Genomic DNA, 20,629 nt, shown 5'->3' on the forward strand with positions numbered 1-20,629 from the left:
GAGGGGGGGGGGGGGGGGGGGGGGGGGGGGGGGGGTATGTCGGCCAGCACTGAAGTAAGACGTTGAAAAGGAGACCAAGTTGATTTTCAGCAGCACATTCTCATGCATTACAAAGGCTTATCAATATATTGATATAAAGGACAGAATAATAAACATACACATACTGTAAACAAAATACAGCATACTAGTGGAAACTGTATGAAATATTTGTCATCATACTTTTCCACTTGGCCTACAATCTTTTCATTAGGTATAAATTAATATTTCCTTACAACGCTTGTTTTAGATGCACTTTATCTCATTCACTACTTGGAAACTGTTATGTCCTAAAATATATTGGATTGTGAGTGGCTAAAAAATGAGATGTCATTCAGAAAAAGCACTGCAGTGCGCAGACCTGGGTTAATCTTCCATCTGTTCTGTAGTAAATGACAAAGTGCCAGGTGGGCAATTTGCTGACTATTGTGCCTCAAAAACTCCATCAAGGTATTTGAAACGATTTCAAATACGGTGGTGAAGTTCGACCCAGGCCTCCTGTACAGCATGTGGTTTAGTGGCTCTGAGATTCAGATCAAACTTGGGGCGGCACTGTGGAGGATGATGTCTCCAGTCACTCGCAGCAGGGTCACTTCCTCCAGCCCGCCGACTCTGTGCTCGTACTCCAGCAGGTGGGTGCCGTCCACCGCCACTTTAAACATGTCCTCCTCCACAAGGATCTTCAGCTGCAGGGAGAGCAACAGAAACGTTATGCACAACAAGCCACAAGTTGTCATGGTTCAAGTTAGGGTGACCAGACCTGAATTATGTGCAGTTGTCTCCACTCCAATCCTGTTTGTCCCAAAAATTAGATTAAACCTGTGTTTTGATTAATTACAGCCCAATAAAACATTAAATACTGATCATTTGGGGCAGTGGTTGCAGTGGTTAGCACTGTCGCCTCACAGCAAGAAGGCCGTGGGTTCAAACCCCGGTTGCCCTGGCCTTTCTGTGTGGAGTTTGCATGTTCTCCCCGTGTCCGCGTGGGTTCTCTCCGGGTGCTCCGGCTTCCTCCCACCATCCAAAGATATGCGGACTAGGTTAATTGGTGACTCTAAATTGCCCTTAGGCGCGAGTGTGAGTGGTTGTTTGTCTATGTGTGGCCCTGCGATGGACTGGCGAAAGTGTACCCCGCCTTTCGCCCGATGTCAGCTGGGATTGGCTCCAGCCCCCCGCGACCCTGTACACGGGATAAGCGGTTGACAATGGATGGATGGATACTGGCTACAGCAGGGGCTGCAGGGTATCTGGACATTGTTCCTATAACAACTCTATTGACACAAAGTAACACGCATGCTCTTTTCCCCTTTTTGTTTTCTAGAAGATAGTGGAAGAGAGAGGGAAAGATGACACACGCATTGCGCAGACAGATGTGACAGGCACCACACAGATAAAATTAATTCAATTGTATGTGACAGATAATATTTAAACACTCTTACTAGTTGACTTAACCTGTTTTGCTGTTAGTTGACACTGAATGTAATGTATTGGAGGCCACACCCACCCCTAACCCGCCTGTCCCGAGTTTCATCTGTTCTCATCTGGTCATCTTTAGTCCAAGTCGTCATAAGTTTGATGAACAATTAATCAAAGAAGTAATTTTTTAAGCACAAATTCCAAAGGATTGTGTGGTTCCAGCTTCTCTTAATTTAGATATCTTTCAATCAATCAACAATCAAAACAAGCATTTTATAGATCAAAAGACAAATTCCGAAAACTACAACTTTGTGACGCTAAGCTAATATAAGCTTATTGATTTCAGCTGACAGAACACTGCAGGAAAATGTCTTCATTTACAACTTTAAAGAGGTGTTAGATCCGTTTTAAATCTGGAGTAACACCTTCCAACAACCTTTCATACAAGGGCGGGAGAAAAACCTGTTTGTCCCTGATGGGTTAAAAGATTTTACAGACCTGTGACACTGCTTCATGTCACAATGTCTAACCACAGGGTTTCTAGTATACCCATAGTACTACACATAAATAGAGAAAAGCCTGCTGAGCCAGATTTTCCCGCTCTTCTCAGCTTGAATGATATGTTAACATTTCTCTAGAGCAGAAAATGCAAAACACTATTTCTTACATGATGAATCTCCACCGGTAAGAAATATTTTTCCACATGTGGCCATCTTTCATGACGTTTTGGAAAATAATCTAATTGCGATTTTTTTTTTACCAATATTGCGATTATGATTTAATATGCAATTAATTTTTAAGCTCTTTACCTCCTTATTCAAAATGGACAAGCAGTAAATCAGTATATAGTATGACCAACACAATATTAGATTACACATACACTGTTCTTTCTTGTAGGCCAGGCCTGTGTTATGATGAAATTAGGTGATGCAAGAATTGCATGAATTATTGTTATGAGCAATGGTGGAGAAGAAGTATCCATCCATCCATCCATCGTCAACCACTTATCCTGCGTACAGGGTCGGGGGGGGGGCTGGAGCCAATCCCAGCTTACATCGGGCGAAAGGCGGGGTACACTTTGGACAGGTCGCCAGTAGAAGAAGTATCAAATTATAATAATATGAGAAAGATAATTTGAGAGTCATGTCATGGCATTAAATAATATGATAAAATATCATCAGGTCGGCCTACCTACAGACCACAAGAAAAACAAAGTTAACGACAGTGTATTAAGCGCTCAATACAAAACCCACAATTCCACCACCAATTAATGATCTCAAAAACCTTTAAAAATACTCAGTTTGAGGTTCAATTGAAAAGTTGGCCAACGAAAATCAAACCAAGCGACGCCTCTCGTGTTTAATAGACAAGCTTGGTAATTCTCCAACACTGGCTGTAACCAGGCTGTAACTCAGGACAGACTGGGCCTCTTTCGGACTTCACAGATATTTCCTGAGCTGACTGGTAGCTGTGTGTACTTTGGCTTGTGATACCAATCGCCACAATACGCTTACCTTACTACACGCGTCTTTAAAAAGTTCTTTTAAAGTTTCTTTAGTGTCAGCTTCTGTCAAGGTTAAGGCCATTGTACAACAAGTCAATACAGCGTAATGTGTAATAGTTGATGCTTCCTCTGCAGACTGGTTTACTCTCACTTGTCATGTGACCAGAGCGTAATGGCAGCCTTTGCGATTAGAAAATCTGGTTTTATCATATCACAATAATATTGCAAATGCAATTAATCGTTCAGCCCTAGAAATGTAACATTACTGTTTAGAACATAGAAGTACATCATGTCTGATAGAAATCAATGAAGTGTATTAAAACTGGAGCTGAGGACCACGGTCCTGGGTAAATGATGATGTCCTAATACTTACACATGACTAACAGTCTAGTATCAAACATAAAATGAGTTGCATCTGGGTTCAATATCTTGTGTGACACACAGGACTTGAATGTGAATGAGAATGCCTTTCCCCCGTGGCCCACTGAGTAATCACGATCAAGCTAGCCAACAACTTGGAGCAAAACGCCGCTGCTCCAGCATTTGCCTGAATTGGTCATTGGTCTGATGTTACAGGTCTAGAGGACTAACGCTGCAATAATATAGTCGTCTCACTCACAAGTCGCCAGCATGGGAATCTTTTCTGTCTCCATTTCTCTACCATCCCAGATGATGTGAATGTTGCATCAGGTTTAAGTTGAGCAGAGCTATGCTGGGAATTACGTGAGGTGACCAAAGTCCATATCCCAGTAAGGATGATAAAGGTTGTTGTAGAAAAGGGAGAACCAAAAATCTCACATGAGAGATGTCATTTAGCATTTCATTGTCTCAGCACTTCTACACTTCTGTGCAGTGGCAATAAAGTTAAAGCCTGCATGGGTGGACCAGAGGTGTGACATTAACTTGAAGAAAATGGTAATTTCATTATAATAAAACATGCACATTTTTGAAGTTTCCAATCTTTGGTACAGTTCCATTATTGTAACACTTTACCTCAAACCTCTGTCCCTGAACAAATGGGAAGCCTCCTTCTCGCTCCTCTGGCCCCCAGCATCCACCTAGATTGGAGTTTCTGACAATTGTTTGCTCAGGAAATCGAGGATTGAAGTGAAAGACGACATCTGGGCCTTTGATGAAGTCAACTTGGAACCTGCATGAAAAAGATTAGGACTGAGTGCCGCTAACAACTAATCATTCCTCCACTGTCCGATTAATGAAATAAATGTGACTTGAACAAAAAAAATAAAAGTAATGATAACTGCTTTATTATTAGTTTTATCATATAGATTATCATAATTTTATCATGAAAGTAAATGGTGCAGAGAGTAGGTGGGCCAGGTGGGTTATTGTTGGGCATCCAGTTATGTCCCTCAAGCAGAAAGTATCACTGACAGCAGAATAGGAGGATGAATGTTATTCATACCTGTCTGCACCAGGAATGGGTTCTCCAACTATTGTGATTAAAAGTTGTGGCATAATTCCAGCATGAAGAGGGAGATCGTACGGCACCATCTGTAAGAAATATTTATATTTTAAAAATCACAACGATACATTTACTGTGCTATATTTATAAATATTTTATATATAAAACAAGCATAATGACAAATTATGATTTACTGTGTTTATTAAGCAAAAATACACAAATGGAAACAGTGTTTACTCTGTTTATAAAATCCCCAGGTTAGAAGTAGAATTGTACAAATTTTATCACTAATACTCTGAACGTGGTAATATTTAGCTGAGTGCTTAATATCAAAAATTAAAGAGGGGATTTTTAGTTAAACATTATATAGAAGTTTGACCCTGCCCACATTCCTAAAGCACCACCCCAGTGAGTCACCATCTCCTTCATTTAGATCCACACTCTTACGCAATTCACAATGACTAGTCAAGACAGAGTAAAATCTGGAGTTTTCAACATTTTTACTACAACAAGGCATCAAACTGACGTCTGAGCAAAATGACAGAAAAACATTTTTTTTAAATTATAATCATGTGAATGTGGAAAAAAAGTGATGAACACTGTACACAAATTGTAATCAAACTGTGATTTTGTCATAGAATATAAAGGTGTCTTAAAACAGAAAACAAGTGTAAAAGTAAAAGTTTAATTGTAAATCATATTGCACTTCATTAATACAATACATTCCACAGGCAGATTCAGCACAACCCTCCCTAAGTGTATTTTCTGTGTATATATTCAGTCTTTGGCACATTTCCTTGTGAGCCTAATCAAACCATGTTGATTCTGGAAGTGACGTCCTTGTCCGACTGAAAAGCTGAGTTCATTGCTTTCAATTATATGGTGGATTATATCTGGGCTGAAAGACAAGAATAGATTTTTGATAACTACGTTTGAAGATTTATCGATTCATCTTTATGTTTTGTTTTGCACCCCAGCAGAGCCCAAGATACAGAAAAAAGAATCCAAACGCAGCCATCCTGCAGTAAATCCCAACAAGGCAGGAAACAAACTCCAACAGCAGCAGTACCAAGTAACAACAAATCAGTCATATTGCATGTTTTAGAAAATATCCTGTATTAGAGTAGAACTGAACATCTATATAGTGACCGGCTAAAGTGGTTGGCAGAGTAGATGTACATTTAGCTGGGTGCTGGTTGTAATTTCCCACACTGAATCCCAAAGACTTCCACAACTCCACAGCACACCAGAGCAAAAACATAAAAGAAATGCAGCAAGCAAGCAACCTAATGTTTTGAGTTCATTACAAATGCTTGTACTCACCAGCATGCCTCCTGGAGCTGCAGGCCCACCATATGAACCCATAGACCCCGGGCCAGGACCAAAGGGGCTTGGGGCAGAAGGGAAGCCTCCACCTGCAGGTGATCCCCATGATCCAGGAGGGATTGGGGGAAAGCCTCCAGCAGGGAAGGCAGGGAATGAGCCAGGGCCAGCTGGAGGGGGGAATGCACCTGGACCACCGGGTCCGTACATCCCATTGCCTCCTCCTGGCTGACTTCCTGGGAAAGGCACATTTGGATAAGGCCCAGAGGGAGCTCCAGGGCCAGAAGGAAATGGTCCAGTTGGGTAAGAAACAGGGCCTCCAGGTAGCTGTCCTGGAGCTCCTTCAGGTGGGTACTGCCCAGGGAACTGGCCAGGGAACTGCCCGGGAAACTGGCCAGGGAACTGGCCAGGGAACTGACCAGGGAACTGACCAGGGGCTCCAGGGCTGGAGGGAAACTGCCCTGGAGCTCCTGGTGCAGGTGGATATTGTCCAGGTATCCCTTGACCATGCGGGAACCCACCAGGCGCTGAAGGAGGTCCTGGATATTGCCCTGGTGCTCCAGGACCAGAGGAAAATGGGAAATGCCCCGGCGCCCCTGGGCCAGATGATCCGCCGGCAAAGTCAACCGGAGCGGAGGGCTGGGTGGGAGCTCCTGGGGCTGAGCCAGGCCATCCTGGGTTTGAAGAAGGTGGAGGGTTGGCGGCAGGGGCAGATGGGTTAGGGTTCGCTGATTTCTTTGCCTGGCTTGGGGTGCTGTCTCCTAAGGCATCTTCCAGCTGAAGTAGAACAGAAAGGTAAAGTGACTCTGTCTACAAAAAAATATCTGTTTAACCACCAGCTACTAGTAAATCATAAAATGATGTAAAAACTGAGCAATCCTTTGAACTCACCGAGAAATCTGACATGATCTAAAACAAAAGACACAACTTTCATTAGTTTTATAAGGAAGTCATAACATCCAATTATAACAAGCTGTCAAACACTAGAAGGAATGTCACACAGGCTCTGAGTAACAGCAGAGTAAATGTTTCCATCACCGACTGGTGATCAACAAAATCCATTTGGGCAGAGTCGAAATAGCTTGACCAAACTGAAATATGATTACAACGAGCTATACTGACTTTAGCTGCATATTAAAGGGGATATCGTTAGTAAAATATGTAGTTAACTGATGTTACACAGTTGGCTAACGACCTAGCTAACAGAAGCTAACTGATAGTTAACTAACGTTCAGATTAGCTCTTCGTGTTAGCTCGCTTCTTTATCTCATCTTCACGGTGTCAACACAAGTTAAACAGTAAAAAACTGATATTTCATGCTACCTCTCCAGACGGTGGACTCCTCTCAAACGATAGCGGGTAACAGAGATGATTTTTGTCAAGCTGTGAAAGCCAGTTAGCCAGCAAATTTAGCCTCCCGGGGCAAAGAACTACAAGCTAACGTTGGACCTGCTCTCACAACTACAACTCTCGGAGAGGAAGAGCGCACACACGCGCTTCAGTGATGACGTATTCTTTAAGGAAGGGCGCGTTTCGCTGCACGCACGCGCGCGCACACAAACATGAAGTTATGTAAAAGAAAATGAGAGCGTGACGATCCTGTGACAACAATGTTTTATAGGTCATAAAGTGAAACTAACATATTTCCCTTCACACACAGCTAACCTAAACTTTATTACAATACAAAACAGGTATAATACAGAGCGCAGCAGGTGTCAAAAAATATTTTACGCACAGAAATTACTGATTCATCTGCACATGGGGGGGCAGTGAAGGTTTCTTTGGAAATATAATAGGTCACGATTATTACAAGTTACCCTATTTAAAATGTAATAGTGTAGCTATGTTAATTACTTTATCAAAGTAATGTAACATTTAATTACATTGATTATTTGTCTAAATTTCTAGATGTTTTCATCTGTTAACCATTTTCAAAAGACATCTTGGGAGGCAATATCATTAATCATTAAATTACGTAACTAAATTATGTAACCTGTTACTCCCCAACAGTGAAGTCAGAGAGACAAAATGACAGATTAGATTAAAATGGAGGAGCCAGCTTAAAGTTACCATTTAGGTTTTCAGTGTGTTTTAAGGGCTCATATTACCAAACAAACAGTGAAGCCATGCTTTTAGTGCCCCTGGTGGTCTGAGGGCAATTTCCCTGCTTTTCCCTGTTGATTATTCCACCAGTCTGCCACCATCCAACCTGGCACACTGCTGAAATGATTTTAATGTTTTGATGACCTGCAATTCAACTTAAACTTCATTAGCATAAATCTAAGGCTTTATCTGTTTTGCCTCCCCAGCCACATTTTTTTCAAAGTCTCCCATTTAAATTTGTCCAAACCTGTTGCTTTGACCTATGGTTTGACACACATATAAAAGCCTTTTTTTCACCTGAAGAACATTTCCAGACTATGCCCCTTTCCCACTCACGCAGACTACAGAGACTCTCGTTCAGGCCTTTATTACATCCAGATTAGATTACTGTAAATGCCCTTATTTAAGTCACAACTGAAAACTGTCCTGTTTAGATATACAGTCTATGGTTTAGATGAGTCTTTCCTAGTGCTTTGTAATATGTATGTAATAAATAAATGATTTTATCTGTATATAGGCTTATATGTAATTGCTATTGTTGTTCTCTGTAATTACTATTATTGTTATCATATTAATTTCATATTCATAGGCTATATCATATTTGTAAAGTGTCCCTGGGGTGACTTGGAATTTGCTTATAAATAAAATATATAGTATATTTATTATTATTTTCCAATTGTAGATCTAAAAAAAAGCAGATGGAAATTAAAGATGTTTTGTATGATGCTGTAGGTACACATGGACAGCTGCTGAGCCTTATTTGGTCTGTTTTGTTCTTGAATTGAGAGATTAATAAGGTAGATGTCATAGCGAGCAAAATAAGTTTTATTAGGTATTGTTTTGTAGTCTGGCGTGTTGAGTGCTAATATTCGGTGGAAGTATTCAGATCATTTACTAGACTGTGACAAAAATGTTAATAAATAAATCAAAGTTCTTTCTAAATAATTGCTCTTTACACCCAACGTTGCTTGATAGTAGTATTATATAGAATGTAGAAATAACTCATAACAAGTTGCAATCCTGCATTCAAAATCTTACTTAAATAAAAGTACTATCACCTTAACGTGCTTAAACTATCAAAAGCAAAAGTACTCTTTATGTAGAAAAAATGTGTCCTGCTAGTGTTATATTGTTATATATTATATAACTGGATTGGTAAATTTGTTTACTGTTGTAATTTATCTAGGCGAACTTCATTTTGTTGGGTTGCAAGTTGGGTAGCAGTTTAATCTGCAAAGTAACTTGTTAGCAGCCTAACTGGTAACTTAACATAATTTAATGAACTAAATGTTAAACAGATGCATACGAAAGAGTATTAGGGCCACATTAAGGAAAATAAATTGAGAGTGAAGATTATTTTGCATTTCGAGAATAAAGTCAACATGATGTGAATAATGTTGAGAATAAAGTTGAATTGACGCCAATAAAGTTGAAGTACCATTTTGAGAATTAAGTAAAAAGGGTTTATTTATTCTCATCTTGTTAACGTTAGTCTCGAAATGCAAAATAAATTTAAAAAAATCTTCATTCTCATTTTTGTTTTCTAGTGGCTCGAGCAGTTCAACAAGGCTTTTCGCAACACTCTTTACTTGAATGAAATACTAAAGCTGCAGGACAACAGAGATTCATGAGCAACTTTTAAGGGAGGGGGCGCTTGTTTGGGATTGGTCAAACCAGTCACAAGATGATGTGAAGTAAAAAAAAACATTGAAAGCGTCTCTATCATTCAGAGCAGCAGCAGCAGCAGCAGCTTCAGGGGTTTTTAACTCTACAAAAATGGTAAGTTGCTCAGTGCTATTGTGAGAAAGCTGTGGCCAGTGACTCTTCTGCCTTTTTTTAACCCCGAGGTCTTAACAAATGTGAACTTCCGGGGACTATTGGGGAAAAGTAAGGTCGCAGATTGGCTAGCGTTAGCCTGCTAGCCTAGCATTAGTTCCACCCTTGTCCACAGTGTCAAGCTAGCGAGAATAGTCATGTTGAATTTCCGGTTATGGATTTCAGAATAAAATTACTGCTGGCAAAGAAACGTTGATGAGGTGAAAATAAAAAATGATAGTAGCTTGTTATTGAATTGCTTTGGCTCAGAGTTTCAGTTTGCTATAAATGGAAACATCAATAATAAATCAGATAATATCTCCCAGAGAGGTTTACCAGAGCATCACAGCATTATATGTGTTAATCAATGCATTTTTAAAACAAAACAGTAGCTAATTTTCATCAAAACAGAGTATGAAATAGTAATTTCCTCAAAATTATTTACCTTTTACATGTGGAGTTAGAATGACTTTTGACAGCTTCAATTGTATTAATTGAACATGCTGTATTACTATCAGTAGGTAAAAGCAAAGAGTATGACTTTACACTGCAGTAAATTCTATATTCATACAAAGCAAAGTGATGATTGTGACTGACTTTTTCTGTTCTGTATCGACCACAATGTTTGCATTTTATTTAAAACACTAAATATTAGGAGAAATGCAGCACATGTTTATTTGATTTTGGTGATCTGTATGTTTCATAATAAGGACTGAAATTTATGGGAATTCTGAGGATTTATAATTAAGTGTTTTGCATTATGTAGGCTATGTATGAACATTATATTGTTTTTAAATGTAATCATTTAATAAGTCAGTTTGGCTTTTGACCCTGTTGTGAAAACTGAGCCAAGGCACATGATGAAACACAAGATAAAATACAATCAGAATAAAATTAAATAATAAGAACGAATTAATAACTGTAAGTTTGCTCAATCATGCCCTAGCTTTATCAAACAGTAAAATTGTAAGTCTAGTCTTAAAACTGGTGATGTTGTCTGATTCCCAAAACCCAAATTGGGACCTGATCATATCAACAGATGCTCTTACAGCAGACTCTTAAAACAACACAGACTGTTGCTTGAAAAAAATAACAGAAACGATAAACCAATAATGAAAATGTTTGCTAATTAATTTCCTTTTGAATCATTTCAGCTCTTAATAAGAATCTTGCTCCACTTCATGAACGTTTCCAGATGTACTGTATGCTTTTATTTTGAAGAGCAGCCTATCGGGCTTCCTGTCATAGCTGTGTGGTGGTTAGTGTGATGTCGCAGTGATGTGTTTCAACCGGTTTCAACGCGTCTGGGTTTGGGGAGCTACCTTTAGCTCGTTTGCTTATCACGATGAAGAATGTTTCCCTCAGGGGGGGTTGATTGTGTGTCATGGCAGCTTGACTGTCTTCAGGGTCGATAAACATTTGGCCTGAGTTACTGCCTCATTTTTACACGATGAGATGCATCAAATGAACTGGATACCTTAAGTTAGCTGACTCTCATTTCCTGGCTGAATTAGCAGCCGAGCTGACGAGCTAGCTGTCAGTGGCTGGAGGAATTTAAACCAGCTTTAACTTTAAACCTGTGGCCGCCTCCGGCTTGTATTGTCATGCCAGTTTCCCATCGTTTTTCCTATGCATCCTGGTTTTCAACTCTCTCCACTCCAGACACTCCAGTCTCTTTTTAATCTGTAAAGATCTCTCTCTCTGAGCTCAGTGAAATCCTGACTCCCACCAGCCATCTGTTCAGGAAGGTGTAATTATAGAATTCAGAGACTCTTAAGAGTTTATGTCTTTGTGGTGGAGTTGTGTGTGTGTGTGTGTGTGTGTGTGGGCATGAGGCTCAGCACAGTAAAATCCTGTTGAGATCTATGTATTATTCTTTTCTGAATAAAGTCTGTGGGTCAGATAGGACTCCTGCATAAAGACAGTTCTCTAACACTGGCTTGGATACTAACACACAAACAGCTAAGCAATAAAATGCTTGAAAACAACTTTAATCTACAGTCTGTGGCTCTGCAGCTGTCTGCCATACAAATAAACCCTCTGCAAATATCCCTACAAACATGGGGCCAAGTTAAACACAACTTAATTACCAATATTACGGCATTACAGCAGCACTTACAGTATATGTCTTTTCATATATTCCCACTATTCATTTGATTATGATGATTATGTTGGAGGGCATAAGATACTTTTTCCATTGCAAAGAAGTCCACATAGCCACACATTATTTTCCCAGTTCATAAAGATCTGCCAGAAATACATATATTAAATATACATAGTTATAAAAGGCACTGCTTTTCACTTTAAATTCTCAAGTTTCTTTCTCAGTAAACATGAATCTGTACATTTAACATGGATGACAGTAAATCAGGTACACTTATCTGCATTGTGTAAGAGACGCCATGTAAAAATTAATACATCTGAATGTGTGAGGAGGACAAACATTATTCTGCGTGTTTTTCCACAGAGAAACAGAATTGAGGATCTCTGCTGGAGTTTGTCACATCTTTTTTTCATTGGATTATGCAAAAGTTATGGAAGTGTGTATGCGTGTGTGAGAAATATTTGGACGGGAAAAAATCCCGGATTTGAATGATCATATAACAGGCACTATAAATGTTGTGCCATGAGGAACAAAGGCGTCATAGTACTATTTTCTCTCATATTGGAGCACACCACATAGCCGATTTTAAAGGATGGAGGCTGCCAGGAAAAAAGGAAGTTAATGGATGTGAGGATACATTTTCTGATGTAGTACGACTACAAGTTAAAATTCAGAGGAACAAACATGTGTTATACAGAATATTACAAACATATTATCTATAAATCAGATACATTGGTATAGTCCAGGTGAACGATCTGTGTGTGGTGTCTTTGGTTTGTTTTTTTGTTTGACAGTAACTAAGTACATTTACTCAAGTACTGTACTTAAGTACAAATTTTAGGTAGATGTACTTGAGTAATTTCTTCTCATGTCACTTTCTACTTCTATTCCACTACACCACAAAGGGAAATATTGTACTTTTTACTCCACTACATTTATCTCACAGCTTTAGTAGTTTAATGATGATGAATGAAACTACCCAACAAAATAAGTACAGCTGAAACGAGTAGTCAGTTGATAGAAAATTAATTTGGAACTATTTTGATAGTTTTAAGTAATTTTTAATGCAAAAACGTTTCATGGTTTCAGTTTCACAAATGTGAAGATTTTCTGCTTTTAATTGAATGTAGTGTTAATAATGTTGAGGTTTGGACTGCTGGTCAGACAAAACAAACATTGTGAAGGTGTCACTTTGGGCTCTGGGTAATTGTGACGGCATTTCTCACAATTTATAGAATTTAAAAAAAAAACCAGTTATTTGAATAATGCAGAAAATAATCAGCAGATAAATTCATAATGAAAGTAATCATTAGTTGCAATCCAATACAAAATAGTTAAAAACGAGCTCCACCTCAACCAACTTCGACAGTAAATCCTGCTTTTACATGAATGAGTGAGTAATAATAATCTCATGATATATTATATACTAGTATAACAGGCACAGTGGACATTTTTTGCATTAAGTACTTTTACTTTTAATACTTTAAGTGCAAAATAATACACAAGAATCGTGTGGTTTAATCTGTGTACAGTGTCAATACTTTCTAAAACATGTTTATAACTTTAAGTCATTTAAGTGACCACATCTATGTGTTTGCTTGTTTCTCCTGTTATTATCAGAGTGAATCACTGGTGGTGTGTGATGTGGATGAAGATCTGGTTAAAAAGCTGAAGCAGTTCCGTTTCCGGAAGGAGACCAACAACGCAGCCATCATTAGTGAGTATCGGCAACACATTTTATGGCATTCACTTTCTTCTCTTAGGTGTTTTTTGATGATGTGCTCCAGGTCAAACAATGATAGGGTAGATGGTGTCAGGAGTCCAAAGTGCAAGTGGAATCTAAGTAGAAGTATTAATTCATTATTCTGTGTGCCATTGTTGTTAGTATTTATTTTTGTGTTACCAAGTGAATTATTCTTGTTGTCCTTGGTAGTTTTCAGAATTGGGTCACCTTTCAAAAACAAGCTTACTTTAGTAAAACGGAAACCATAAGTCAGTATTTGGGTGTTGGATTTACCATTAATGCTGACACTGCTTCCTGCTGTGTGGAACAAAATGGAGACGGACACACTGCCTCTTTAAAATCTTGAATCCAAATGTGAATTATTGTTGTTGTCCTTGGCGGTTTGCAGAATTGGTGAATGTGACATTAACGCTGACAATGCTTCCTGCTAGTGATAGACCGATTAACTGGGCAAATATCTGGCATTTTGAGATGTTGGGCATCAGCCAGTACTTGTGCTCTCAAGACTTATATATCATTTTAAATTACAGCAGCTGTAATCTAAAACCATTACTGACTAGTAAATATATATCTTGTTATACTGTAGCCATGAAACAACACGTCACGTTCTGAAATCTACAACATAACCCAATGTATTTTTTTTTATTTCATTAATTAGTAAAATAAATTACATTTAAAACAACACGTTACTGGAGATAACCATGCATATGGTGGACACACTGCCTCTTTAAACTCTTAAAGTTCATTAATTTATATTTTATTTCTTTCCTCAAATTTTCTCTAATCAACTCTGCCGTGTTCTTGCAGTCTGAAGTACAGGGGGAGGCTCAATGAAAAGGAAATGAAAAACAGAAGAAGTTACATGATATTAGACTGGGAAATGTAAGCCAGCTACAGCTATATATCTGGAGAACAGAGCTGTAACGGTTACCTCCAAACGCAGCAGGTGGTGGCAGTTTAGTGTTGCACCAGTTTCTGGATTAGGATTGTGTTTGCGTGGCATGGAGTCAAAAGCATACACACACACACACACACACATATACACACACACACACACACACACACACACACACATTATTAAAGTACATTATTAAAAGGAAATATGAGCAAAAATGTATTGTTTTTTTTAATACAAAACTCTTTTGATATGTTACTTTTGAACATACTGCTGCTTCTACTACCACTATTAAACTAATATGATGGTTGCCATACAGCTGTTGACTTAATGGTTTCCTTTTTTTAACCCCTCAGTGAAGATCGACAAAGACAAGCAGCTGGTGATTCTTGAAGAGGAACACGAGGTAAGTTAGCTTCATTATAATATGATGTGCTCCATTCTTGTGTCTGCACTATATACAGAACAAGGTCATATTCAACTTTTCACATTTTAAACTTGAAATTAAAGGTACAACACAGGATTCTTTAGAAATTAAATTTACACATAGAAGTGATGATGATTGTGTTGAACTCTGTGTGGTTAAACTTGTTTTTGGCCTTACAGCTGTTTTAATTTTAGTGGATAATTGCTTTAAGATGAAGTGCAACTTAAGACATAGTACTTCAACAGAGACGGAACACCTCACTGAACTGTTCATTATCTGTCTTTTTTTTATTAGGACATTTCTCCTGATGATCTAAAGGATGAACTGCCCGAGAGACAGCCGAGATATCCTTTTGAATAAGTGACCTGTCTTATTTTAACAGTATTTAAACTGTTGGATATCATCAGTCTAACGTTACTGTAGTTTACGATTAGGTGTTGTAATACATTCTGAATATATGCCTGAAACATGGCCTGTGTTTTTAAATTATAAGTTCTTTCCCTTGAAAAAGATCATTTTATTTTAAATATATATGCGTTAACTTTTGTTAAAGGTATTAGAAAGTAAAATCCTGTTTTAGTTTCGTATGCTTTCTGTCTCAACCATGCTTTATTACAATGAGTGTAATCTGTGAACTGTCCTTAGCACCGGGAACATTTATCGTCTACAGTTATAAATACCAACATGATGATGGACGTGTGTCCTATCCTCTGTGCTTCATTTTCTCCAGTCCAGTGGGTAAGAACACCTCCGGAGTTACTTTTGAATGAATGCCGCAAATCGTTCCCTGCGCCGTTCTATCATCAAGGACATTTTTGTTCATTTTGGCGTATTTGTGTTCGGCAGGTTGCAGACCAGAGCAGCAGATGATGTACGCAGGAAGCAAAAACAAACTGGTGCATACCGTGCAACTGTCCAAGGTTAGTGAGCCATCTGTGAGTTGCATCTGACATTGATGCAAAAGAGATAATAAAGTAGAAAAATAAAGTTGACATCTGGTACAGACGTTCGTTTTCCTCTCAGGATAAATTATTATCACTTTGATGTCAACTTAACTGTTCATCTTGCACCATCCTCAGGTCAAAATTTTTATTTGTCCAGTAATTTCGTCTGTCAGCAGTTAGCTGCAAAACTAATAACATTCCCATTACGCTGTACTAATTAGCATATGTTGTCATGTTAAAACGCTAAACTAAGATTTACAGCATTAGGATCGTCATTGTGCACGTTAGCATTTAGCTCAGTATAGCCTTACAGATAGATAAGCTAACACGGCTGTAGACTGTTAGTCTTTATATTTAATTGTGGCAGTTAATGTAGTGATGTTATTTAATTCATCTGATTTTCACGCATTCAAACATCTATTGCATTATTAGCTGGTACAATGCTTTGCACTTAACTGCATCCTAAGACTTTTCCTTTATAATGTGTTAAAAGAAAATTCTGAATCCGGCTCTTTTGTTGCTCCTTTTTTCTTTTTTTTACCAGGTGTTTGAGATCAGAAACACAGAGGACCTAACGGAGGAATGGCTTAGAGAAAAACTTGGGTTCTTCGGCTAAAGTCGTCTCATCCAGTCGTCTGGTATGTGAGGAGGATCCAGATTGCACAACTTGCGTCATCTCTTCGGGAAAACACGTCACAGTTAATGTTTCCCTCCTCTTTGTGCCAGACCTGATTTAAGTAGTGTTTCTGTACTTAGTTTTAGGCCTCTTTGGTAGAGTTTAGGGCATATTACAATCCAGTGTGCCAGAAGGTTCAGACAGTCACAGGAGTTTGTATACTTTTCTGTGACTGTCGATACATGTGGCACTAATTTAACCTCACCCAGCCTAAAACTGAAAATACTATTTGACGCAGGTCTCTGTTTGTGTCCTATACAATCTCTCCATGTGCCAGTTATGTGTCTGTATTGAATTAACACTACCATAGCTCTTAAAGAGGACAGAAATTGATAGTACTCATCTGCCATTCCTAAGCATGTTCAGTCAGGAGATTTTAAAGGTGTTGTAACAGTGGTTTCCTTAAATAGTTTTACCCTCAGCATTTTGTTTTTTTTGTAACTCTGAACCTCCTGAGTTTCACCTTTTTAATGTTTAATATTTTTTAATAATTTGAGGGATTCTTACTTTTAGATTTGTTTTTTTCTGGTGTATGTAGGGTTATGTAAGCAGCATATACTTTAGAGCAGTAATTAGCTTTTGTTGTGAAAACACACTGCCAGAACATCTGAACAGTCATAGCTACAATTCAGAGAATAATATATAGGTCAGTTTCAGTCAGTCTCTCCTATACTGTTAATTTAAGGTCACTTAAATTTATAATTTAGGTAACAAACTGTAAATAACAAAAACACTAAGGCTATTTGAAAAGTGGCACTTAGGACTTATATCTGTGTTGTACCTTCCTATGTGGACAAGCTAGCAGAAGCCCTCGGGTGGTACTTATCACGCTGCAGATTTGCCCTTCAGTCCATCGTCAGATCACATCTTTTCGTCTCTGTTTAGAGAAAAAACAGTGTGACTCACTGGTAAAGCTGTATTTCTGCCTTTGACCTGCATATGTGTTACAACAATATCACACTCCTGAAAACAGTATTTCCACTCTGAAACATTCCATACTCAACAATTCATTACTTGCAACAAACCTCCGTCTCTGGCGACCATGACAGTCTTGAAAACAATGCACACAGCGGGGGCATTACCTGCCCTTTTTTTAATCTACTGGGCTACTCTGTGTAAGTGGGTCACTGTGTTTTTAAGGAGATTGTTAGCTAATATCGTGCATTATAGCTATTGCTGTTATTAGTGTTTATGAATGTTGTGCTTCATTCTGATGTAAAGCCACTTTGTTTGCTTAGTGGTAGTCACAGCCTTGAGAATGATGGCTGTGACTTCTCCAAATGCCAGTTGTGCTTAATATTTAGACTTGGTTGGTAAAGGACAGTGTCTGAGTAATTTACATTTTCCATACAGAACAGGGTTGGACCAATATAGCTTGAAGGCTGATAATGATATTTGTGTCCCAGCAGCTCATATTTCATGCCAGTATCTATCTTAATATCGACAGTACAAGTATTTTTACAGTTACACTGTTGATCTGTATTCTATCATGCTGGATCTGAAATGAAACACAGATTGAGGTAAAGTGAGTGATTTTAGCTTTCAGCACACTTTAATTCCAATGTGCCGCCATACAGAGTTAAAACAACATAAAATGTCACTTTCTGGACATTTATGGACTCTGTTGTATGTATTTGGCTATTTTTCCTGCCCAAAAGTGGCAGTTTGTCCTTGTTTTCTGCTGAAGGTCATCTAAAATAGCATTTAAACCAGCTACAAAAAATGTACTGCAGGTGCTACAGATTGGTTTTATGTGAGTGGTGAGTGAGAAACCTCCATTATATCAGTAGTGGATTTCTTATTCTTAAAGCTTAATATCAGCTCTGTGTATTGGTCTGGCCCTAATAAAGAATAATAGGCGAAAATGAATTCTGCATTTTTACTTGTCAGTGTCATTTCTTATCGAGAAAATCCTACTTTAGAAACCAATATTGGAGGGTTGTGGTTGATTTAAAGCCCCAAGGCAAGAAATGACCACCTTATGTATGATGTCATACTGCTAAGTCTACCATACCAATGACTTGTCTTAATTTTTTGTTGTTGTTGTATTTACATCTGTTTAGTTGTTGTTTTTTTATCATGAGGCCAAAATGAAATATAACACAAATATGTTTTGTGAGGGGAAAAATAGAAAGTGAATGGATACGCTTTGTTGGAGAATTATGTTTTTTAAGACACTATTTTCTTTTTAACTTTATGATCTGTAAAGTCCATGAGACCTCATCTTTTTTTTCTATTTAAGTATAATCTTGGTTATAATATATAACAAAAGCAGTTTTTATTTTCTAGAGGCCTGACTCAAAGAAATGTACGCACAATCACACCATTTCATGTAAATGATTTATTGATGTCAGACATTAATCATTTTATGATTCCACATGTCAGGACAGGGTTTAATCCAACAGGAACAATGGGGCATAACTGTAATCACTTGTTTTGCTGTTCGAAGCTAAGATTTACACTGTCAGCTTGATATTAGACAGTATTACGCTGCTGTTGCAGAGAAACGTAACTAACATAGGTGATTCTCATGTTTATAATGGTTTCTGTTTTCTTTTTACTTGAGCTGAAGTTGTGCGCTGTCCTTTATTGGTAAAGGAAGTTTTATCACCCTATGACCTACAAAACTCAAGGTAAATTTAGCAAAGCAAATGTAGTCAATCTGAAATCAAAGACATGGTTTGTTTCACTCTGAAACAGACTTTGATTTTAAAAACATGTGCAATGTCATGTGTTTTTGTTGGGAATATATTTAGCTGATATCTTTTGAAACCTGTAAAATGTGGAGAGCTACTGTAAAACAAGTGCATGCTTTAATGTATGTCTGAACAGTTTTCATAAACCTGACAGAAATTTCCTAATGACATTCAAAAATGTGCTGCTCTGTCACATGCACTCTTTTCAGAACATTTTAAATGATTAAGTTAATTTGATTAGACTGCTTCAAAAAAAGGGACAATACTGGCTTCTCATACATCTGGTCTCAGCAATGTTCTTACTACTGACAGTACTTTGAAGAAAAACTCTGCTATGGACATGGGTTGTAATAGGCTGTCCATTGATCATGTACCCTAATCAATCTCCCCGTTATACTGATATTTAGCCATGTATCTGGCTATGTCTGTGGATCTATGTGGTGAACCTGTTGTACATTTGGCCTCCTGAGTCTTTTATCTTAACATGCAAATGTGTTGTTCAGCTCTTGGTGTCATCTCTGATCAAATGCCTACTATTCTGTTTTGTTTCATTTTTAATAAAAACACACCTGAGACATGTACCATAACCAGCTGCCTCATGGCATCAGTGAAACTTGAGATATTTGTATTTTCCCATACTTTATAAAGGTGTCTGTTGTCCTATTGTCCAAATAAAATGACAGTGGTGTTTACCCCTCTGGTTTCTACAGATGTGTTTATCATATTTAGTAGAGCATGGATCAAAACTGTGGAATGCTTCAGAGACTGAACACTAGTACAGCAATGGCAACATAATTTCTTCAGAATAAATAAATATTATATATAATATATAAAGTAAAATTTGTGTGGCTAATGCATGTACACATGTATATGGACAGTAACAGTTTGCTTAGCTTTACAGTCTGCTTTTAATTTGTATGTTAAACTATATAATGTTTTAGTATTATTTCAAAACACAGCTTCAAAATGAAAAGTAAATTCTATAATAACAAGAAAAATAATTATTGAAAGTATAACGAATTTAAGGTAAGTAGAACAGAAACACTTGATGCTGTGCACACTAATAGCTCTTACTAGAATTTATTGCTGCTTGGAACAACAAACTGTCACCTGTTTCCGTGAGCTTTGTTGTGTAACCTTTTAGTTTTACTGTCAAAATGTCAACATTAACAGAGCATGTTGTTAACTTTTCATTAAGCTTTAACGTTACACATTGTTAGCCCATGGCACAATTAGTTGTTTAAAAAAATGTAAGCTAGACTTTACCAATGGCTCATTCGGAATAATAAAAATGACGAAATGGAATAAAACTGAACATACACTTGGATGTCATGTGTGTTTAACAGTAAAAGTTTCAGGGATAAACAACAGGAAATGTTGTACTACAACATCGCTCTGACAGTGATGCTGAAACATTTAGCTGATTAATCGATAAGTCAATTCAGAATTTATTAAACTATTTAGATTTTTTGTTAAATATGCCAAGCATTCTTTGGTTTCAGCGTCTCAAATGTGAGAACTGT

The 20,629-nt window shown here is 37.9% G+C and overlaps 2 protein-coding genes across 2 annotated transcripts; one reads left to right on the forward strand and one right to left on the reverse strand.

The window, feature by feature from the left end:
* Positions 1-36: 36 nt before the first annotated feature.
* lgals3a (lectin, galactoside binding soluble 3a) lies at positions 37-7,181 on the reverse strand. The gene is made up of 6 exons (XM_046062331.1): positions 7,026-7,181; positions 6,594-6,611; positions 5,703-6,479; positions 4,380-4,468; positions 3,950-4,106; positions 37-722 (listed from the first exon to the last, which is right to left on the reverse strand). The coding sequence occupies exons 2-6, from the start codon at positions 6,606-6,608 to the stop codon at positions 567-569; spliced, it is 1,194 nt and encodes a 397-aa protein (XP_045918287.1). The 5' UTR covers positions 6,609-6,611; positions 7,026-7,181; the 3' UTR covers positions 37-566.
* Positions 7,182-9,462: 2,281 nt separating this feature from the next.
* Positions 9,463-19,798, forward strand: gmfb (glia maturation factor, beta). Its single transcript, XM_046062373.1, has 7 exons — positions 9,463-9,584; positions 13,345-13,441; positions 14,720-14,769; positions 15,085-15,134; positions 15,446-15,528; positions 15,637-15,710; positions 16,279-19,798. Exons 1-7 carry the CDS (start codon positions 9,582-9,584, stop codon positions 16,348-16,350), a joined length of 429 nt encoding a protein of 142 aa, XP_045918329.1. The 5' UTR covers positions 9,463-9,581; the 3' UTR covers positions 16,351-19,798.
* The last annotated feature ends 831 nt before the right edge of the window (positions 19,799-20,629 follow it).

The sequence above is a fragment of the Micropterus dolomieu genome, linkage group LG11, assembly GCF_021292245.1.
Source record: "Micropterus dolomieu isolate WLL.071019.BEF.003 ecotype Adirondacks linkage group LG11, ASM2129224v1, whole genome shotgun sequence".
Classification (NCBI taxonomy): domain Eukaryota; kingdom Metazoa; phylum Chordata; class Actinopteri; order Centrarchiformes; family Centrarchidae; genus Micropterus; species Micropterus dolomieu.